At 33.6% G+C, this 19,611-nt stretch overlaps 3 protein-coding genes across 3 annotated transcripts; all 3 read left to right on the forward strand.

Moving 5' to 3' along the window:
• Window positions 1-1,997: 1,997 nt before the first annotated feature.
• LOC101216158 (protein ACTIVITY OF BC1 COMPLEX KINASE 7, chloroplastic) lies at window positions 1,998-8,639 on the forward strand. The gene is made up of 18 exons (XM_011658587.1): window positions 1,998-2,289; window positions 2,864-3,452; window positions 3,574-3,717; window positions 3,886-4,011; window positions 4,153-4,240; window positions 4,537-4,630; window positions 5,580-5,673; window positions 5,873-5,927; window positions 6,027-6,118; window positions 6,317-6,487; window positions 6,894-6,950; window positions 7,027-7,110; window positions 7,204-7,288; window positions 7,467-7,528; window positions 7,651-7,725; window positions 7,813-7,917; window positions 8,053-8,194; window positions 8,268-8,639. The coding sequence occupies exons 2-18, from the start codon at window positions 2,877-2,879 to the stop codon at window positions 8,339-8,341; spliced, it is 2,124 nt and encodes a 707-aa protein (XP_011656889.1). The 5' UTR covers window positions 1,998-2,289; window positions 2,864-2,876; the 3' UTR covers window positions 8,342-8,639.
• A 2,676-nt stretch (window positions 8,640-11,315) lies between these two features.
• LOC101217194 (protein NOI4) lies at window positions 11,316-13,797 on the forward strand. The gene is made up of 3 exons (XM_011658588.2): window positions 11,316-11,473; window positions 12,814-13,002; window positions 13,323-13,797. The coding sequence occupies exons 1-3, from the start codon at window positions 11,468-11,470 to the stop codon at window positions 13,359-13,361; spliced, it is 234 nt and encodes a 77-aa protein (XP_011656890.1). The 5' UTR covers window positions 11,316-11,467; the 3' UTR covers window positions 13,362-13,797.
• Window positions 13,798-15,304: 1,507 nt separating this feature from the next.
• LOC101218059 (hypothetical protein) lies at window positions 15,305-18,089 on the forward strand. Its single transcript, XM_004139946.3, has 6 exons — window positions 15,305-15,909; window positions 16,003-16,148; window positions 16,648-16,816; window positions 17,262-17,360; window positions 17,562-17,644; window positions 17,735-18,089. Exons 1-6 carry the CDS (start codon window positions 15,514-15,516, stop codon window positions 17,865-17,867), a joined length of 1,026 nt encoding a protein of 341 aa, XP_004139994.1. The 5' UTR covers window positions 15,305-15,513; the 3' UTR covers window positions 17,868-18,089.
• The last annotated feature ends 1,522 nt before the right edge of the window (window positions 18,090-19,611 follow it).

Below are 19,611 nucleotides of genomic sequence, written 5' to 3' on the forward strand. Positions count from 1 at the left end.
ACTTCAATAAAATTTCTTTACTACGTACAAAACAAATCCTTCTCCTTAAAAACCAACTCATTCTTAATATTGGTAATATCAACATTTTTATTGTTAATTCACCTGCCAAATCAGTCTCAACTATGGAAGAAGAAGTTGAAGAATCAATTAAACATCCAAAACTATATATATAAAATGAGCAACTAAAGGATATTGGGCAGATTGATCTTTAATTAATATAAAAAACTAAGTCACATCTTTATCTTCAACAATCTTAAGAACATGATGAGCATCATTACTACCTATAGGCAACAAAACTTAAAGTTCTATACATTATTCAACTTGAATTTTGGTACGTATCAAGTTCACACAAAAAAGAATCAAATGATGATATCACTCCATCATCCAAAACACAATTTATTTTGTAATCCACATAGCACTGTCGCTCATCCATTGACCACGTGAAAAACAATTACTGCAAGTTTAACTATAACTACAATGAACTGCAACAATTTTAGGAAAATAAAAAATAGCTGTAAAGTGTATTAGTCAACTAATACATATAATAATATAAGTATATCATATCATTGATATAACAAACTAATACAGATTTATAAAATAAAAAAAATAGAACCAAACATAAATAAATAAAACAAAGCTATGCAAATCAAATAAAAAAAAGTTGAGGAAGAACAAATCCCCTTTCGATAAAAGAGATGAGAAACAAATAAAAAAAGTTGAGGAAGAACAAATTGTAGCCTTAATTTCAGATAGATGATGACCGATTCACAGAAGAAGAAAAAAAAATGATGATTAAAGTCCCTTACCAATTTCGGACACCAAAATATAGGAAAGAATATTAGGGCTTTAAAAGAGAATATAGGAAGAAATACATACCTAAAAAAGAACCGTGGAGAAGAGAGTAGAAGAACGTAGCAAATAGGAAAAACAAAAAATGGTGAAGATTGAAGGAGTGAGAGAAGACCAAAATTTATAAAAGATTATGTAAAGTTATCACTCACCCTTTTTGTAACTTTCTTCCCACCAAATTAGGGGGAGTTTCATCCATTTTTTTCACCTATCTAAAACAACCATATTTTCTCACATAGTTTAGACACAACCAAATAATAGGTGGGTTTAAATCTTATTTTTATCTTCTATCTTGGTCTTTTTGAAACTTTTAAAACGTCTATTTCTTGATTTTAAAGTAGACTCTACTTTAGTCCTTACAATTAAAATTTCATTAATGATAAAATAGCTCTTATATTTAGATGAGTAAGCTACCAATTAAGATAATCAGTTTTGAATTAAAGATTAAATGGTAAATTAATATTTTATGGAAAAACTCAAAATCACTTTCACTTCAATTTTTTTTTTAATTTTTCTAGTTTTTTATATGTGTTAAATAATTAACAAAATCTTGTTTATTAAAACAAAAGGAACATTTTAAAAGAAAAGATGGAGGATCATAAAAATAAAAGAGAGTGTAACCTAATAAATTATTTGAAATATTGAAATAACCATTGTTGATAGGTGTGCATCTTTACAATTTAGCTTTTCTTTCCTAAATATTATATATTTATTTTAGGAATCCTAATTCATAGGATTGGACTAAATTTTATACCGACTTCCAAAATTCTTAAAAAAAATCAATTCCGTTTCTTCTACACCGAAGATTCCCACCACAAAATGGCTCGTAAGAAAGCACAGATTCATAGCTGTCCACGACGCTCCAATTTCCCAAGCAAACAACATTTTCGTCACGTTTTCTGTGTTCGTCAGCAATGGCTCAATTCGCTCAAGAACCACGCTGAGTTTCACTACTATTTCTTCTTTTGAGACCCTGGATACAGTTGATATTCCTCTGCTTTAGGTCAATAAAAAGATCAAAGGGGGATGCAAGGTTTTTAATTTTAACCTACAGGGTAGAATTAGAAATGAAGAATATGGGCCAAACTTATATCACTAGCCACGCCAGTGGTCAAGTCCAATACGTACCAAGGAAATGAGAGGTCGTTGTTCGAACCTTGGAGATTTTCATTTCTGTTGTTGTCGTTAACCCATTTGATTTGATTTTTGGACACTCCCACCTGGTTTCAGTAACTTGGACGCTGAGAATTCAGAATAACAGGGACACCCAGTTAACGTTTTTATCACTTATTTCTTATTTTCTTCGTCTTGCGATTGTGAGAAACGTCCCAATTCAGATTTCCCAACTTCGTTACTACTTTTTCCCATTTTTTTGGACCACCCCCAATTCCAGTTGAGATACTTTGCTGTTCTAAACTGAGTCATCAACTGAAATTCGTGGTATATTCATGCAAATTCGATTTGGGTTCTCTTTATTTTCTCTGAAAATTGCAGTGCCTGATGTGTTCAGTTGATTGAAGCATTGAAATTATTCAAAGATTGAATTGCAAATGAATCTGTTCGAAGCTTCCTTGACTTTTTTTTACCTTTTTTTTCATTGCTTCATGTAGAACAAAAGTAGTAAACAAGTATTCTTATTCTGTTGTTCTGTTCGTTTCTCACGTGTTTTATTCTTGTTTCTGGATTTTCAATATGGGAAGTGATCATTTTTATCTTCTGTTTTCTGCTATCAGCCATAGATTTTCGCGTTGTTTGAATGATATTTAAACGTCCAGTTCGGTAATGGAATAAGGGATTGGTGATTAGTCAGCTGACGTTAGATGGAGTTTCAGTTTCTTTGATTCCGACCATTATTTGGCTCCAATGCTTTGAGTATCACAGACTCTGTAATCTCAAAGAGCAGATTTCCTAGTTCTTGTGTTTTCTATTCGCTTTTATATTTGTGCTCCAATTTAACCCATTTGACAAGCTAGAGATGGTTAGTTACCACTGTCTTTGCTTTTTTTGTTTTCAGGCACTATACTTAGATGGCGGCAACATTGGCTTCCCACAGCTGTTATTGCCGTGAAACAAAGTTAAATGAGGGAAAAGGGAAACAAGCCTATGATCTGTGTTTTTCAAGATCAATTTCACCTCATACATTCAACAAGATTGAGAAGTCAACTTGGAGTCCTCCAAGTTCTCAACATTTCAGGCTTCAAAATGAAATGCATCAGAATACATCGCCCCCTAGGTTTAATACTATGGGAAGAACTGTTAAGATGGTACCTATAAATGAAATAGTGAAAAAGAGAACTGTATCTGCCAACAAAGTTGAGAACATAAATGGTAAAAAGCAAGTTATCAATGGGGCAAGTATAGTTAAGCGCAGCCCGTCTCCACCTTTGGTTAAGGGAACAAATGTTGCAGACTCAAAGAAGCTCCCACCGATTGAGGATCTTAAGGTTTTACCCTCAGATGAAGGTTTCAGTTGGGCTAATGAAAATTATAACTCTGTGCAAAGGAGCATTGATGTTTGGAGTTTCGTCATTTCCTTACGAGTTCGTGTTTTCTTAGAAACTACAAAATGGACATATGCTGGAGCATTTTCAGAAGATAAGCAGGTTAAATAGTTTCCTTAAGTTGTTATTTATCTACTAAATACCCCAGTTCTTGTTAGTTTTTTGTCTTCGACACTAGAATGTTGTATTTTGCTATAATTCAATCATCACTCTCTCCCTCCAGAAAAAAAGAAGGCTAAAGACCGCATCTTGGTTGCGGGAGCGTGTTTTGCAGCTTGGCCCTACTTTTATTAAGCTTGGACAGCTCTCCTCAACTAGATCGGATCTGTTCCCTCGTGAGTATGTGGATGAGCTTGCTAAATTACAGGTTTTTTTTTTTTTTTTGCAGCACTCTCTCTTTTCATGGAAACTTACTTGTTTTAATTAAATTGATGAAAGCCTATAGCTTCACTGTCATGAGGATGTTCAGATTGTGAAACTATGGGATGTTGTGATGTCACTGCAAAGATTTATGTTTCTGATATTGTATAATCAGGATAAAGTCCCTGCTTTCTCTCCAAAGAAAGCAAGAGCATTCATTGAGAGTGAACTAGGCGTCCCCATTGATACATTGTTCAGAGAATTTGAGGACCGTCCAATTGCTGCTGCAAGTCTTGGTCAGGTGCTTGTTTCATTTCAATTTGAAACGAACCTTCAAAAAGTGATAGTTACTGGGATATAGGTCAAGTTTAGTTTTCGTTTGTTGCATTTATATCTCTATCTGTACACTTCTTGCATTGATTTTGAGTAGCATTGTCTTTAGGTCCATCGTGGCATACTGCATAACGGAGAAAGGGTGGTCATCAAAGTCCAAAGACCTGGTCTCAAGAAGCTTTTTGACATTGATCTACGTAAGGTTTGCTTTTCCTTAGCTGGAAAAGAATAGTGAAAATATAAACTAGCTTATAAAGATTATTGTACTTTTATGTAATTTTTCATGGATAGGAAAACATTATTTTATAACATTTTAGCTGATTACAGGCACAGTTTAGTATTTTTTACACATTTGGTTATAGAATCTTGTAATTATGTAATATGCCATATGACCCAGGAAAGTAAATGTTGATTAGGTTCCAATTTGTTAAATTTGAGGCATGTCCCTGAGGCCACATGTTAACTTTTACTATTGTTTGTATTCCATGAACAGGGAATTTGAAGTTGATTGCAGAGTATTTTCAAAACAGTGAAACTTTTGGTGGTCCTTCCAGAGATTGGATTGGTATATATGAAGAATGTGCTACGTAAGTAATAGCAGCGATCTTTGATTGTAATAAAATGAAAGGTTCTTACTGTGTGCTGGAGATTATGCATCTGTTTGAATGCACCCTTAACTTGAAGAAAGTAACATTGATATCTTGGTCCTTAAGGGGTGCGTTGTTTCTTAGATACACAATTATGGTGTCTATTACATATTATTAAAATATGACGTCAATGTTATTTTTGAATGGCTAAGATACGGGCATCTCTAGATTGCCTGGGGTTGGTCTAGTGATTAATGATGACCAATGTAAGTATTAAAGGATCTTGAGGCACTAGGTTCAAGTTATGGTAGTCATTTACCTAGACTTAACATTCTTTGAATCTTTTTGCCAACTAATAATTGTAGGGTCAAGGAGCTATCCTATGAATGGTCAAAGCTTGTACGAATGTCAAAAAATAATTATAAGAAAGAAGATATGACGATTTCTAAAAAATTACAGTTGACAATATGATGAAAATTAAAGAGGGATATAATGGTTTGGTGAAACTACCATTCTAGGAGCTATAGCTTATAGAATTCTCATACCTGCTCTGATTAACAGTAAAGAATTTGTCACTTCAACCACTTATCTCTGTCATGTTGTAAAATTTGATTTCACTATTTGTAACTATGGTTTATTTTCTCTCATAGTTCTAGTTCATTAAAATAGTAATCCATCGTATGGGGTTCTCCTTCCGTTCTTTCATTTAATCATTGAACTGATCTCCCCTCCAAGGAAGAAAAAGATAGCTTATTAAGACTACTAAAATTTTTTAGTGAAAAATCAGTCATCTAAGATGATATTTATTTTCCCATTTTAGCTGACGTTATGGGGATGTCCCAATGTTAAGGCTTATCTTGAGTTTTTTGTGTGCCTAAACTTTAGCTCGTGTAGATTTTGATGTTTTATTAGTTTCTTTTTCAACTCATGTTCTGACTCTTGGTTGTAGGATTTTGTATCAAGAAATTGACTACATAAATGAAGGCAAAAATGCTGATAGATTTCGCAGGGATTTTCGTAATACAAAGTGGGTCCGAGTACCTGTACGTTTCTTCATACAGATACTTCTTTAATGAATATTCTCCATCCCTCTATAAAATTCATAATATATGGGTAGAAGAAGTCAAGAAATAAAATTTCTTGTAATCTATCTAGTAAGCGAAAAAGTCTTAACTAAATAAACTTCCTCTTTCTTCTTTCTAAAATATTTTTTTTTCTTTAATTCTATTTTACCTTTTGTAGCTTGTCTTTTGGGACTACACTGCTTTGAAGGTGTTGACTTTAGAGTATGTACCAGGTTTGACCCCAAGCAATGCGTTTTTTGATATAATTCATACTATCTGCATTCTAGTATGTTCAGTGTTACTTAAGAATGCCATTGCTATCTTATGTGTAGGAGTTAAGATAAATCAGCTGAATGTTCTGGACTCACGTGGCTTTAGTCGCTCTCGAATTTCATCACGTGCCATTGAAGCATACTTAATTCAGGTCTTGCCTGTCAGTTGGATATAAAGTGATTCACGTCATTAGCTATTCCTAGCAGTTAATATGATGAAAGCCAATCCATTGTAGACATTATGTACTTCGTTAAATTGTTTTTGTTAAGCATGGCTTCCGTTTTAAAAAGGCAATTAATTAGATGATCATCCTGTATTAAGCAACAGATGTACTTCTCTGATCTTTCAGATCCTGAAGACTGGTTTCTTTCATGCTGATCCTCATCCGGGAAATCTTGCTATTGATGTGGACGAAGCAATCATATACTATGATTTTGGTATGATGGGGGAAATTAAATCCTTCACTAGAGAGCGGCTGCTTGACCTTTTCTATGCAGTTTATGAAAAAGATGCAAAAAAGGTTTACATTTCTTAAATATCAAATGACTTTTCTCGAATACTGTTACAGAATCTTCATTGCCCTAGATATGACTTAATAGGGAAATGATCTGAGTTTAATCATGCATGCTTTCCTATCTTGTTACCAGAAATTTTTGTTCCCAGGATCCTGATTCATGGATCTCATCGTTTCGAATAGTCTCAATATGATGATTAACCAACCATTCCCTCATGCCCCCACCCCACACACACACGGAGGAAGAGAGTAGAGAACATACAGACTTCAAAATATCATGATTTTTCCTTTTTGAATTTGACATAGACTATAGTAAAAGGGATGCGAATCATAACAATATCATGTGATGATGCAAATTTGTTGACGCATCTGTGATGATATATCTTTTACTGACAAAGGGGCAATCATGCAGGTTATGCAAAGGCTCATTGATCTTGAAGCACTTCAGCCCACAGGAGACCTGTCTTCGGTACAAACTATACAGATTGAATATAAATCTACTATCATTGTCTATTGTATATCATTTTTCAAATTTTTTTATTTAGGTGAGGAGATCCATTCAATTTTTCTTGGACAATCTGTTGAGCCAGTCACCAGACCAGCAGCAGACTCTGGCTGCAATTGGTGAGGTATGCAAACATTCAATCTAGCAAATTCCAAAAACCTCGGTTTAATCACATATCGTATCATCTTTTATAAACTCAAGCTTGGGTGTCTGACAGGATTTATTCGCAATAGCTCAAGATCAACCTTTTCGATTCCCCTCCACCTTTACTTTTGTCTTGAGGGCATTTTCTACCCTTGAAGGTTGATTCCGTTCTCTTATGCTTTGGCAATTGAGCCATCATGTCTCCCAGGAATAAAACAGAACTAAAACCGTTGTTTCATATTGTCAAAAAAATTCTTTATTTTAAAGTATATAAACTGACCAACTTCAACTAGATTACACTTCTGCTCTCGATTGAGGAATCAAATTTTGTTTCAGGTATAGGCTACACACTTGACCCTGATTTCTCCTTCGTCAAGATTGCTGCACCATATGCACAGGTTTGTTGCATTCTTTATGGATGATTTTAGTTCATAATGTTGTCAAATGATCCTTTTGCATTTCTTTTTATCATCCCATGAAGACTTCTTCTAGTTATTTATATGAAAATTGAGATGTGCAGGAGCTTTTAGACTTGAAACAGAAGGAGCGAAGTGGAACACAACTTGTGCAGGAGATAAGAAAACAAGCTAATGATGTACAGTACTTTCGTCGAGTTTACTGTCCTCTTCTCTCTTCATAGAGTGCAACTTCTTACAGATAAATGAATTCAATTAATTTTCAGGCTAGAACATCCACCATTTCCATGCCGTACAGAGTCCAAAAGATAGAGGAATTTGTACAACAGCTCGAGTCCGGGGACTTAAAGCTTCGAGTCCGAGTGCTCGAGGTACATATTTAATCACTTCTTAAATTCATATATTGTTGAATTACTATAATTTCTGCAAATGTCAAAATTTTCACTTCTAGAAACCTTGCAATATCCCCCTCCTAAAACTTCACCATATTGTCATGGGATTCTTAGTCTGAAAGAGCAGCAAGGAAAGCAACAATACTTCAGATGGCAACTATGTACACTGTGATGGGTGGTACCCTTTTGAACCTCGGAATCACCCTAAGCGCTCAAGGCAACCAAGCTGTTGCAAGTGGATCATTCGTTGGAGCAGGTGAGCTCTCTTTCGGTGGCATAAGTTTAAGTTTGAAGTTCATATCTTACCTTGATCGTTCTGTGAAATGCAGGAGTTTTCATGACGCTAGTTCTTCGATGTATGCAAAGGGTTAAAAAGCTTGACAAATTTGAGAAGATGATCTAACTTTTTACCCTCCAAATATAATCAACTTTCTTGTATATCCCTTCATTAGAAACTCTGCTACACAATTCATTTAACAAGCATGTTACAGATGTAGAATCCCTTTTCTCTATATATTTGTTAGAGCAAAGGCATACAAGAGGCATACAAGCCATTTGGAAGTGAGAACTGCATACAAGAGGAAGAAAACAAAAATTGGTTATTAGTGAGAGAAGAATCATTTGGTATAACCCTGTCCTGAATTAGAATTTTGAACAATCACTTTCATCATAAATTTATTATATTCTTTACTTTTATTTCATCTTAGGCATTTTCATTCTCTATTTCTCTCTCAATAATGTCTATTTCTTTATAGGAAGGTATAAATAAACCATCAATAATCAAATTTTAGTAGAGATAATACATATTTGGAAAATATACCATAAATTTATACTATTTGTCACGTTTAAATATATGTGATTCGTCGCATGAAAAACTTTCATCATCATTAAATTCCATTACTAAAATTTAATGGTTTCAAGTCCATATTCTTTTAAATCAATTAAGTATAGAGATTTTATTCTCAACCTCTAACAAAGACGTATAGGTTAATTACTACTAAAAAAAATGTTAGTATTTAGTTTGTTGATAAATTCAATAAGTTTGGTCAATTATGTGTGATGTAAGATATGATTGAAGTTAAATTATCGTTGGGCTAAAACGATTATTAAATTATTTTTAGTATTATATTTAAATTAGTTGGGAGAACAAAAAGACAAAATGTATATTTTAATCAACCACATGGATTGAAAGGCCTCTCGTTGACATGAAAATCAATGTTTTCCCCTCTTTTTCTTCCATTTTTTAGAACTTTTTTTTCCTTTATTCTTAATTGAGTACAAGGTAAGAGAATTCGAGTTCATCATTTCAAAATTCAAACATAAACCATGGCATGAAATCCTTCATTAACTTTGTTGTTTTGTGCTTCTAAGTTGTAACACTCTTTGCCACTTTAATAAATATTCCCAACAACTCCTATTTTAAATTAATGGATAGTTTTTCTTTTTTTCTTTTTGTAAACATACCTATTTTAACCAATATTTTCACCCCTTCAAAACCAACACCAAGTTCACCGCTTACACGCAACATTTTATGTCTATTTTCAACATATCGCTAAATTCAAAAGCTTAAGTTTATGGATTTTGAATTCAATAAATCGTGTTAGCTAGACGTTCAATCACGTTAACAAAAGACATGGCTCAAGGCCCGCACGGGTTGTGAAGATGTTCTCCATGTTTGGTGTGTAATTTGAACATAGTGTAAGTAACTATTGAGGTGGGGGTCACATTTAGGTGCATAAATATGTGGGGGCAAAATTTGAGCATTGTGTTGTGTGGTTGTTTGTAGACAGTTTGATTGGCTTGGTGGGTTGGCTTGTCTGCTTAAGCACAAGGTTTAGAAAAAGATGGAATGTGGAGTGCATTCTCAACCCAACTTCTTGAACACATATAATTTGAGGGATTCTTTTCCACTCATTGCAGCCATTCAAACCATGGCTGTCCTCACTTTCATCAACATCACCAAACACTCTAAAGTATATATAAATGAACAAATCATGGATTGCCACGTTTTTATTTTAAATGTGTGATTCGTATTATTTTTGTTCTAACTCAAAAGTATACGAGTATGAATTAAAGATTTATGTTCTCTTTTTGTTGTATTTTTTAGTAGCTAATAATTGTTGGAAATGAAAAAAATCTTATTTTACCTAGTTAAGAGAAAGATGATAAGTATGTATGAGATAGAAACCTTTTGAGTGGAATCAAAAACAAAATCATGAAAACTTTCTGTCAAAATAGACAACATCATACCATCGTCGAGCTACTTGGGGAGTCGTTGTTTGTCCCACTAACAAACTAAATATGAAAGTCATACCCTTACTTACCCCATATGTTGGTAGAATCCTCGGGTGTCGAATGAAAACGTAAAAAGTTTTGTAGGGATGTCTACATATTGGGAAAACAATTTGTCACTCCCAAAGAAAAAACATAAGAATTAACATGGAAAGAATTTTGAAAAAAATATTAGTGACGAAATTAGAAACAAAGTGTATATATACATTTTACGGTGTTACAATGACATTTTTAATATTTTGTTAGAATCCAACAATAATGATACACACATTGATTGATTAATTGAATTTCTTATCGTAGTGACAATTTCTCCTTAAAAACTTTTCTTTGTCATTTTTAATAGGTCTCGAAGATCTTTTACAAAAATGTTACTTTTTAATATCCAGCGGTATATAACTAAAGAATAAACATGTTAGTACAGAGTCATAGTCAATTTGACTTATGAATCGAGTTTATACAAAGTTAAGTTTGTGTTCAAGTTTTTCTCCCTCCTATCTTACCGACCATTAGGGCAACTCATAAGAGTTAAGAGTCTTTAGGCTTTATAAAAACTAGGGTGGCTTGTGCATCTAACTCTATCATATTTACAACCTTACTCCCTCAAGTTGTCTATTTGTCAATACCCTTCAATAATTTTATACTAAACCCACCTACATTTATCAATTGACACATCACATCAATATTTCATTAACGAAATATATTATAAATAGTTGATTCAAACGGACGGATAAGACATTAACTATTATTTCAAAAGTTAATTTAAAAATAAATTAAAATAGGGAGACAATTACAATTATTAGAGTAAAAAATGAGTGTTGAGGTTTATTGTAGGATTAAAAGTAAAGGTAATATCTACTGTAATTATGTAACTTAGAAAGATCAACAACAGTCTAATTACAATTATTAGTCTCAATTTTTACCATTAACATTAAATTGACATTAAAGAGGTATTTGGTAATTTTTGGAAAGAAGTGGATGGAGAGAAGTTTAAAAGAAAAAAGAAAAGTGATTTGTCTTTCAACGTCTGGGGGTTGGCGCTTGGGGTATGCACAGCTGGAAGTAGCAGACACCGTTAAACGTCCTTCGAAGCTGCGTAGACAAAAGGCCCCACTCTCCACTTCTATAACATCCCATTACCCAAATTCTTTCTTCTTCCTTCCTTCCTTCTCTCTCAATCAATCATACACCCAAAATCAACACAACATCTTCTTCTTTTTCTTCCTCTCAAACCTCACTCATGGCGGTATGTAATCCTTCTTTCCTTCTTCTCTCTATTCTCTCTTTACTTACCCCTGATTTTGATTTCCCCACTTCTTCCTTTCTGGGTTTTCTCTTCCATCTTTTTATTTTATTTTATTTTTTATTTTCTCTCTTTTTCCCTTTCTATTTTCCTCTTCCTCTCTAATGGGCATTCATAAATTGAGGGTTTCCTGGGTCTGCTTTCTATTTGGTCCTCATGTGAATCCGGTTGTGTTCTGTTTCTGTGTTTGGTACTATGCTTGATTGCTTTTCCCCTTTGTGTTCACACCTCCTTTCACTTTCTTTCTTGTTCAATGATTTGTTTACTTGCTTTTAGCCTTTTCTGTATAGTTTTGTTAGTTTGCTAATTTTGCTGAGGGATTGGTGGGGTTTCTTTCTGTTTGTTTGGTTTTGAAGTCCCTTCCATTGGGGAAATTTGGGCTTTTCACTCAATCAGCTTGTTTGTAAGTATGCTGAACAAAAAGTTGGGGAGTTTTTTTGGCATTCTATGTTAATTATGTGTAAATTTTATCGAACTTTAGGGGTTCATCCAAAGCAACAGACAAAGTAGATAGCCCAATATATATTTTATACTTTTGTGTTAAAGATGAGCTCTGGGAGTTCTATTTTATGTTTCCTACAACTATTGTTAGTCTGAGTAATGACATAAGAATGACCAAGAAACTTGGAAAAATCTCATGTACTAATCCCTATGGAGTGCGTTGTGAGATTTCTCTATGAATGTTGAATCCGAAGCTTTCATTTTCTCCCCTGTTTTTCACCATTCTATTTATAAGTTGTATGAGATATCTCTGATATTTGATTTGGTAGTTCTTGATTGTTTCGAGATTGTCTCACTTTGGGGTTGGGTCTTCATGGGTTTGGTAGCTGTTTAAGTGTTGGTAATTTAGGAAATGTACTTTTGTTCTAAACCTTGAATGACAGTTGAAGATTTTTCAGTATATCTGTTTTTGTTTTGAATCAGATAGAGTTTTTTGAATTGTAACTATGGTCTTATATAGGTTTCTTATGCTTTCTCTTTTTCTCTCACTTGCGTAGTTTGTATTTTTTGAGCATTAGACTCGGTTAATAAATAAACTATGGTCTTACATGGGCAAGGTTTTAGAGATTTGACCCAAGAAGAAGGAAGAAGAGATTAAAGAAGTATACTTCTGCTCTCCACCTTCATATCTTTGTTACTTATTTTACTGTTATTGCTCAGTTTTTTGCTTCCCTTGTGCCTCAACCTTTAAGCTACGAACTTAAAGAGCTACGACTAAGTGTACGTTTATACTGTGTTGTGCAATGAAATGACTGCCATCCTTGAGTTTATTGATTCTGCAGGAGAAAGGCAGTAGCAGTCCATTGCCAAAGTTCGGTGAATGGGATGTCAACGATCCAGCATCTGCCGAGGGATTCACAGTAATCTTTAATAAAGCCAGGAATGAGAAAAAGACTGGTGGCATGCCTGACTCTCCAGCAAAGGATGAAACAGCATTCAAGAATGGTTCTGTTCTTGGAAAGTCTCAACCTGTAAGTTCTTGTAGCCAAATGCTTCGAATTTATTTGATTAGTTTTGAAATTGCTTGGAATTGGAAGCTTTGCTTGTTAGACTATTGGCGAGTGTATCTTTTTAGATACCTCCTCCTGAGCTTCTAACCCACATTCATGCAGTCATTGGATAGAGAAACTCTTTGTTTGGTGCCTAAACCTTTTGCATTTTCTGTATATTTCACGAATTAATGATGGAGGCATTGTTAAACATACCATATTGTTTAAACTAATTCAATTCATATGTTACAAGTAGTAGAACACTGCTATTTTGTCATGATCTTGAAAGTTGGGAATTGCAGAAAAAATGGTTTTGCTGCTTGCAAGCTGCGGAATCATGAAGGTTTTGGGTTCGATAAAGGGGGTTCAGCAGAAATGTATAATCTGAAAATTCTGAACAACACGAGTGAAGCTGTATTTAAAAACCTGTGATGGATAACGCTGGACTCCATTTGTTAGAACTTTTGTCAATAATTTGGGGGTTTGGTTGGGGATGAAGATGATTAAATCCAATCTATGATTGTCTTGTTATGTTGTTCATTCTGCATAAATGGCAATTGTTGAAGATTGTTGTATTCATCATCATCCCTCCTCCCCGCTACTTGTGAAATGATGTTGTTTGTTGACACTTTCTTGTATGAATGATTTCAAATGTCTCTCCTTTTCTATGTAGTCTCAAATCTTATGCAAAGGGTTGTTTCATATCCTTAACACCTTCCATTTCAATTCAAATTGGATTTTATGTAATTTCTTTTAATTAGAGACGATGTTGAACTATTTGTTTTGGTTTTGCAAAACAATTATGTTTTTTTCTTCAAAGAACAAAACTGTAACGACGATGCTGGTTCATTAGCATTTTAAATTTGTTTTATAGCTTTTATTATATTCATTGTGAAAAATGAGAATCTAGCAAACTAAAGTTTTTTTTTTTGTCTATGAAATAAAATCTCATGGTTTCCTTTTCCAGGATATGGATAATGATGTGGGTATATTAGGAAAAGATGATGCCAAAATATCTTCTGATTCTGACACAACTATTTTATACTTATTCTAAAAAGCACTTCTCTTATTCCATAAAATTTCCTCTTGTTTCTGTTTCATCATTCTCCATCTTAACAATTGTTCTCTTTAACCCTATTCAATTCACACTAATTCACCAATCTATTTCCCCCCCATTTTTAGGAAAAAAAGGTCACAGTTTTCCACTAACTTGCTGCTTTAAATAAAATCAACTTTGGGAAAAAAATAAAATTAAGTTGAACTACTTAACTTTGCCAGAAACTCTCATTTTTTTAAAAATAATTTAGTTTTAGTGTTTTTTTTTCCTTCATTATCAAATTTATACCTTAGATGAGCTTAGCTATATGTTGAGGATCAAGATGTCCATTTCTACTCCAAAATTAATTGTTCAACTACAATAGTTTTGAACAAAAATTTATGAAATAATTAAATTTGAAAATTTGTTTAAAGTTTAAGGTGAATTTACAATATTTATTCAGTTCGAGATGAAATTAAAAAATCTAGAGTAGAAATAGATACAATGTGATAAATTATCGGTATTATTTTGCTATATTTGTAAATACTTTGATGCACTTTGTTGTATTTAATAATATTTGACAACATGTCAAACTAATTATATGACTTGATATTTTTTGGTTAACCTACTAGTTTAGTCTTTATGCCTTCAAATTTGTTTATTGGGTGTTTAGTGAGGAATTCCTTCCAAATATCCATTTTCTTCCTCTATTCTTTCTATCTATTTTTCATTGCATTCTTTTTTATTTTTAATACTTTGAATATTTTATCAATGTGTGTTCATACACATTTAAATATAGAGATTTGCAAATGTTCATCTATCAACTAAATCTACTTCGCTTTAACATCTGTAAAAGAAATCATTAGAACGTCAATGAAAAATATGATCATTCAGTTCATGAGATGAAGATAAATGAGGAACATGATTGAATTGCATGCCTTATTGTTTAGTTGATATTATATTGTCTTGAAAAAATTATTATTCTTATTTGTAATCAACTATGTATTTACATTTGTTCTTCTAAAAATTAAATTATCCAAAAAAAATTAATGTTTTGTTTGAAGTAACTAAAAATATTAATAATTTCAAAATAAGCATGATTGATTTTAAAATATATTTATAAAAAATGATTCAAAATTGGTGTATTTTTGTATGAAATTAATTCATAAACATGATTTGGGGTGATGAAACTTCTCTCAACTTAGGTTCGAAATAGTAAAAAAGTGAAAAGAAGTGACACATGTAAATAGTGGAACTCCATCTCAGACTGCAATGAATCTGTGTGGTTCGACATTTGTTCTTCGATAATCAACTTGTTTCATTCGGCCATGAATCGGTGACGGAAAAAGCTTTGAATTTCTTTTGTTTTTTTTTCAGCACCTCCCGTCACCGTTCTCAAACCTCAACACTTATCAACTATTCCTATTAAAAATTCTAAAAATTCTAAAAATTCAAACATGATTACCAATCTCAATCTTATCTCCTGCAATTTCTTCTCACCATCTCTTCCTTCAAGAGTCTCCAAACTCACAATTACCCATCAAACCCAAACCCAAACCCGAAATCCCAAAACAATACGCTTCCCAATTATCACTCCTTTCAAATCTTACCCCAATTTCAATTCAAGCTCCAGTAAAATGGGTTTGTTCAGAAAATGGCGTAGTGCATCGGGAAGCCAGACAACGGGAGACCCAGTTGCGGCAAACGGAAGCCCGGTTGAAGGTGAGAGCGGCGGAAGCGGCGGCGGTGGAAATGGTGGGGAGGGAAGAGACTGGACGACTTCTATTTTATTGTTTGTTTTGTGGGCTGGTCTTATGTTTTATGTTTTCAATTTCGCTCCAAATCAAACTCCGGTACTTACTTCGTTTGGTTTGGTTTTTCTTTCTGTTTGTTCATGTACATGATTCATCAAATGCTTATTCTATATGTTTCCCTGAAATTTGCAGTCAACGGACTTGTATTTCTTGAAGAAGCTTCTGAACTTGAAAAGTGATGATGGTTTCAAAATGAACGAAGTTCTTGTCTCTCTTTGGTATATTATGGGCTTGTGGCCTCTTGTTTACTCCATGCTGCTGCTTCCTTCTGGTAGAAGGTGCCTTCATCTTCTTTATTTAATCAACATTATTTTTTGTCTGTGGCAGTTAAACAATTTGGAACTCATTCATCCTGCTGAATTATCCTCATTTTCAGTTACTTTTTATAATGGTATAAATCTTCCTATATCAATTCGTCTTGTCCATCTCTTTTAGAACAATATTGTAAAAACTTGAAGATTCCCATTTAATTTTGATGAGTAATTCATGGAATGTATATCTTAGCATTAAGGATTGAGAAAATTTGAGCTAATGAGTTGATTGAATGTAAGAGCCTTTAATTACTATGTTCAGCTTTTTGAGTTGATGATTAGTATCATAGATTGGAATGGAGCAGCCTATATGATTGATTAGCAAATCTTATATGTTACTCAAATGTCATCATCATCAATGCAGTGTGTCGTCCGCTTTTAGTCTGACGATTACAAGCTGATTGATAGAATTTAGACTTCCTGTTCAGTTCAGATAGCATCAGTGACATAATTCTTGTGTCTGCAGTTCAAATAGCAATGTTCCTGTTTGGCCTTTCCTAGTACTGTCATTCTTTCTGGGTGCTTATGGTCTTCTTCCATATTTTGTACTTTGGAAGCCACCGCCACCTCCTGTTGAAGAAGATGATCTCAAGAGATGGCCTTTGAATTTTCTTGAGTCGAAGTTTACTGCTGGGGTATGGAAAATTCTTCCCCTTACCATGAATGTATCAGGAATCCGGATACTGTTCTAAATGCATCAGTTACATTATATAATGGAGCCACCTAACATAATTCATCATAAAACGTTGTCCTATAATTCCTAGATCAGGTTGAAATGGGTTTCTCTTTATCTTACCATTGGCATGACCAAATATTTCTTTCGTCTTTTGTAATCATCTCATAATGAACTAGTTTTTGAGAAGGCTTGTAAACCTTGTACCAACGTAGAAACCACATTGTCTTCCACTGAAGCTCTCAGAAAATTCTTAATAACATAAACACAATTTTTTGACTTGGATTGGATTGTGAAGTAGCACAGCCGCTATTATGGATTGAATTCTGAAATCACTGCTAAATTTGTTTTATCTTTTTTTCCCTTAAAGTTTGATTGAGAATGAAAGCTAACCATGTTGGAATCAGATAACATTTGCTGCAGGACTAGGTATATTGTTTTATGGTGGATTAGCTGGTGAGAGTGCGTGGAAGGAATTTTACCAGTATTTCAGAGAGAGCAGATTTGTAAGTCTGCCAATTTCATTTTAACATACTGTCAAAGTTAGTTAAAATTCTTGATTTGTAGACTAGTGGAAGATCATTTTTTTGCTGCTACTCCAGGAATCTGACTGATGATAGTTTTGGTGTTTAGATATTTCTATCAAAAAGTTCTATCATTGAATAGCCATATAGCCTCTCCTTGATCTCAAAACGTTATTGGTGCAGATCCATGCCATGAGCATCGATTTCATGCTGTTATCTTCATTTGCACCGTTTTGGATTTACAATGACATGTCTGCTCGGAAATGGTCTGGTTACCATCTCATGCTAATTCTTCTAATGTAATTCAATTTAGCCTTTTGGACAATTTTGCATAACATTGCAATGAACTCGTTCAGGTACAACCAAGGTTCTTGGCTTCTTCCACTTTCGCTGGTGCCATTCTTGGGTCCAGCCTTGTATCTCGTCTTACGACCATTGCCAAAGGTGACTCCCATTCCACTCAACTCTGCTGCATCCGAACCCAAATAACTATGGAAAATGTGATTTGGCAAAATGGAAACTTGGCTGTAATGGTAGAAAAGAGCAGCTTTCAGGTACATAGAGAAGTTTTGTACTTCATGAATAGTAGATTAGGAAAAAGGAACATCAAATCATTTGACGAAGTGTTGTTGTTAGGTATTATTAATATGTTTATTTGATCAAATAGTGGCTCAATATATTATGCTTCGAACAGGGTTGATTTTGGTCATATCACTTCTTTTTTGTTTTTTGTTTTTTTTCCCTTCCAACAGTCAGATATTTTAATTGTTAGATCAACCATAATAGGCTTGCTTGTAGTGGCTGTAAGGGCACGATATTCAGTTTTCGCTAGGGAACACTGTGTTTCTTTGCTTTCCATGAACCTATCGGTTCTAAAAGAAAAAAAAAATACAACATAGGTTTTTGAGGTATCAATCAGGATGTCTGATTAGATGAAAGCGTGTGAACTAAATGAGATTGAGTAGCAAACAAATAATTTTTTTGTGGTTGAGTTACATACTCAATATATGGACAAATGTGATATATGGATGAAAAAGGAGCAACCTGTAAGATGAGAATTTGTGGTAGGATCATCTAACAAAAACTTCTTGATTGGAACAATTTGAGTTTTGGATCCGTAGGAAGAGGGCATGGGACATGGTTCACAAGCAAGAAGCTGGATATCTTCTAGAAGCAGTAATGTGTAAGGTCTCTATGACAAAATTATTACTTTGGAATACCCTGCTAACTCAAGACCTAGAAAATACCTCAACGACCTCAATTCTTTAAGCTTGAAAGTAGTAGTATTAAGATGGTATTTTGAAACATCAAAGTCATGAGATAAGGCAATAATGAGTGTTGACAGTTGACAATAATGTCATCAACATATACTCAGCACAAAAATTGCCTTAAGAACCACAAACAAAGAGAGTGTATTCTGATTTAGACTCTTTGAACCCAAGAAGCAATAGAGCATGGGAAAACTTGTCAAACAGTTAATATCTAATGTTATTTATTTGATTTAGATGCAATATTATTTTATTCAGTACAGTTAATATCTAATGTTGTTAATCTTATACTTAAGAAAATGTGGTTGACATATGATCATGTTCAACTCAAAAGATAATCTAAAGGGTGTTTGATATATGGATATGTCTAGGTACTTTATGTGGTGACAATCCTTTATTAATAAAAATGATTTGATCCAAATTGTTGTGTCTCCACCTAAGATATCTTATACAAAAAGTTTGTATAATAATAAGATTAGATTGTGAAATCTATATCTCATTTTATACATCCATTCATTAGACGATTTCGAGTGACTTGTGAACTTCTAAGACTCATCCTTTGATTTGACCTAAGTGGCTGATTCAATAAGTCTACTATTTTGGGCACTTAAGCAAATAGGTAAGTTGGTCTGCAGAGTGAGGTTCTTCGCTCCTACTTCGTGATTCTTTGGGCCAAACATACAAAAGTGCTAATTTTGATACTTTCACATTGGGGTTGCACCCTCTCATGCCCCGAGAGAGGGAGAGACTTGGTTTATATGATTGGATCATAAAGATATTGTTCATTAGAGGAACAATAGTACTTAAGGTACCAAATGTATTTACAAGGATAAAACAAACATTTGATCTTAGTTAGTGTAATTGCAAACAATTCAATCAATAATCGACTTATATCATTAATGATGTTTTGTATATTTGGAAAACTAATTCGATAACGGTGTTGTGCATATGTATGTTCGTTTATG

This window comes from Cucumis sativus, chromosome 6 (assembly GCF_000004075.3).
Source record: "Cucumis sativus cultivar 9930 chromosome 6, Cucumber_9930_V3, whole genome shotgun sequence".
In the NCBI taxonomy this organism is placed as follows: Eukaryota; Viridiplantae; Streptophyta; class Magnoliopsida; order Cucurbitales; family Cucurbitaceae; genus Cucumis; species Cucumis sativus.

What these genes read in the sequence shown, in the direction of transcription:
- LOC101216158 (XM_011658587.1), top strand. Translation starts at nt 2,877, where the DNA reads ATGGCGGCAACATTGGCTTCCCACAGCTGTTATTGCCGTGAAACAAAG. An exon ending in GACTTTAGAGTATGTACCAG is followed by an intron (nt 5,928 to 6,026) that starts GTTTGACCCCAA and finishes TCTTATGTGTAG; the next exon opens with GAGTTAAGATAAATCAGCTG. An exon ending in CCACAGGAGACCTGTCTTCG is followed by an intron (nt 6,951 to 7,026) that starts GTACAAACTATA and finishes TTTTTTATTTAG; the next exon opens with GTGAGGAGATCCATTCAATT.
- LOC101217194 (XM_011658588.2), top strand. An exon ending in TTCTTGGAAAGTCTCAACCT is followed by an intron (nt 13,003 to 13,322) that starts GTAAGTTCTTGT and finishes TGGGAATTGCAG; the next exon opens with AAAAAATGGTTTTGCTGCTT.
- LOC101218059 (XM_004139946.3), top strand. Translation starts at nt 15,514, where the DNA reads ATGATTACCAATCTCAATCTTATCTCCTGCAATTTCTTCTCACCATCT. An exon ending in AGTCGAAGTTTACTGCTGGG is followed by an intron (nt 16,817 to 17,261) that starts GTATGGAAAATT and finishes TGTTGGAATCAG; the next exon opens with ATAACATTTGCTGCAGGACT. An exon ending in GACATGTCTGCTCGGAAATG is followed by an intron (nt 17,645 to 17,734) that starts GTCTGGTTACCA and finishes GAACTCGTTCAG; the next exon opens with GTACAACCAAGGTTCTTGGC.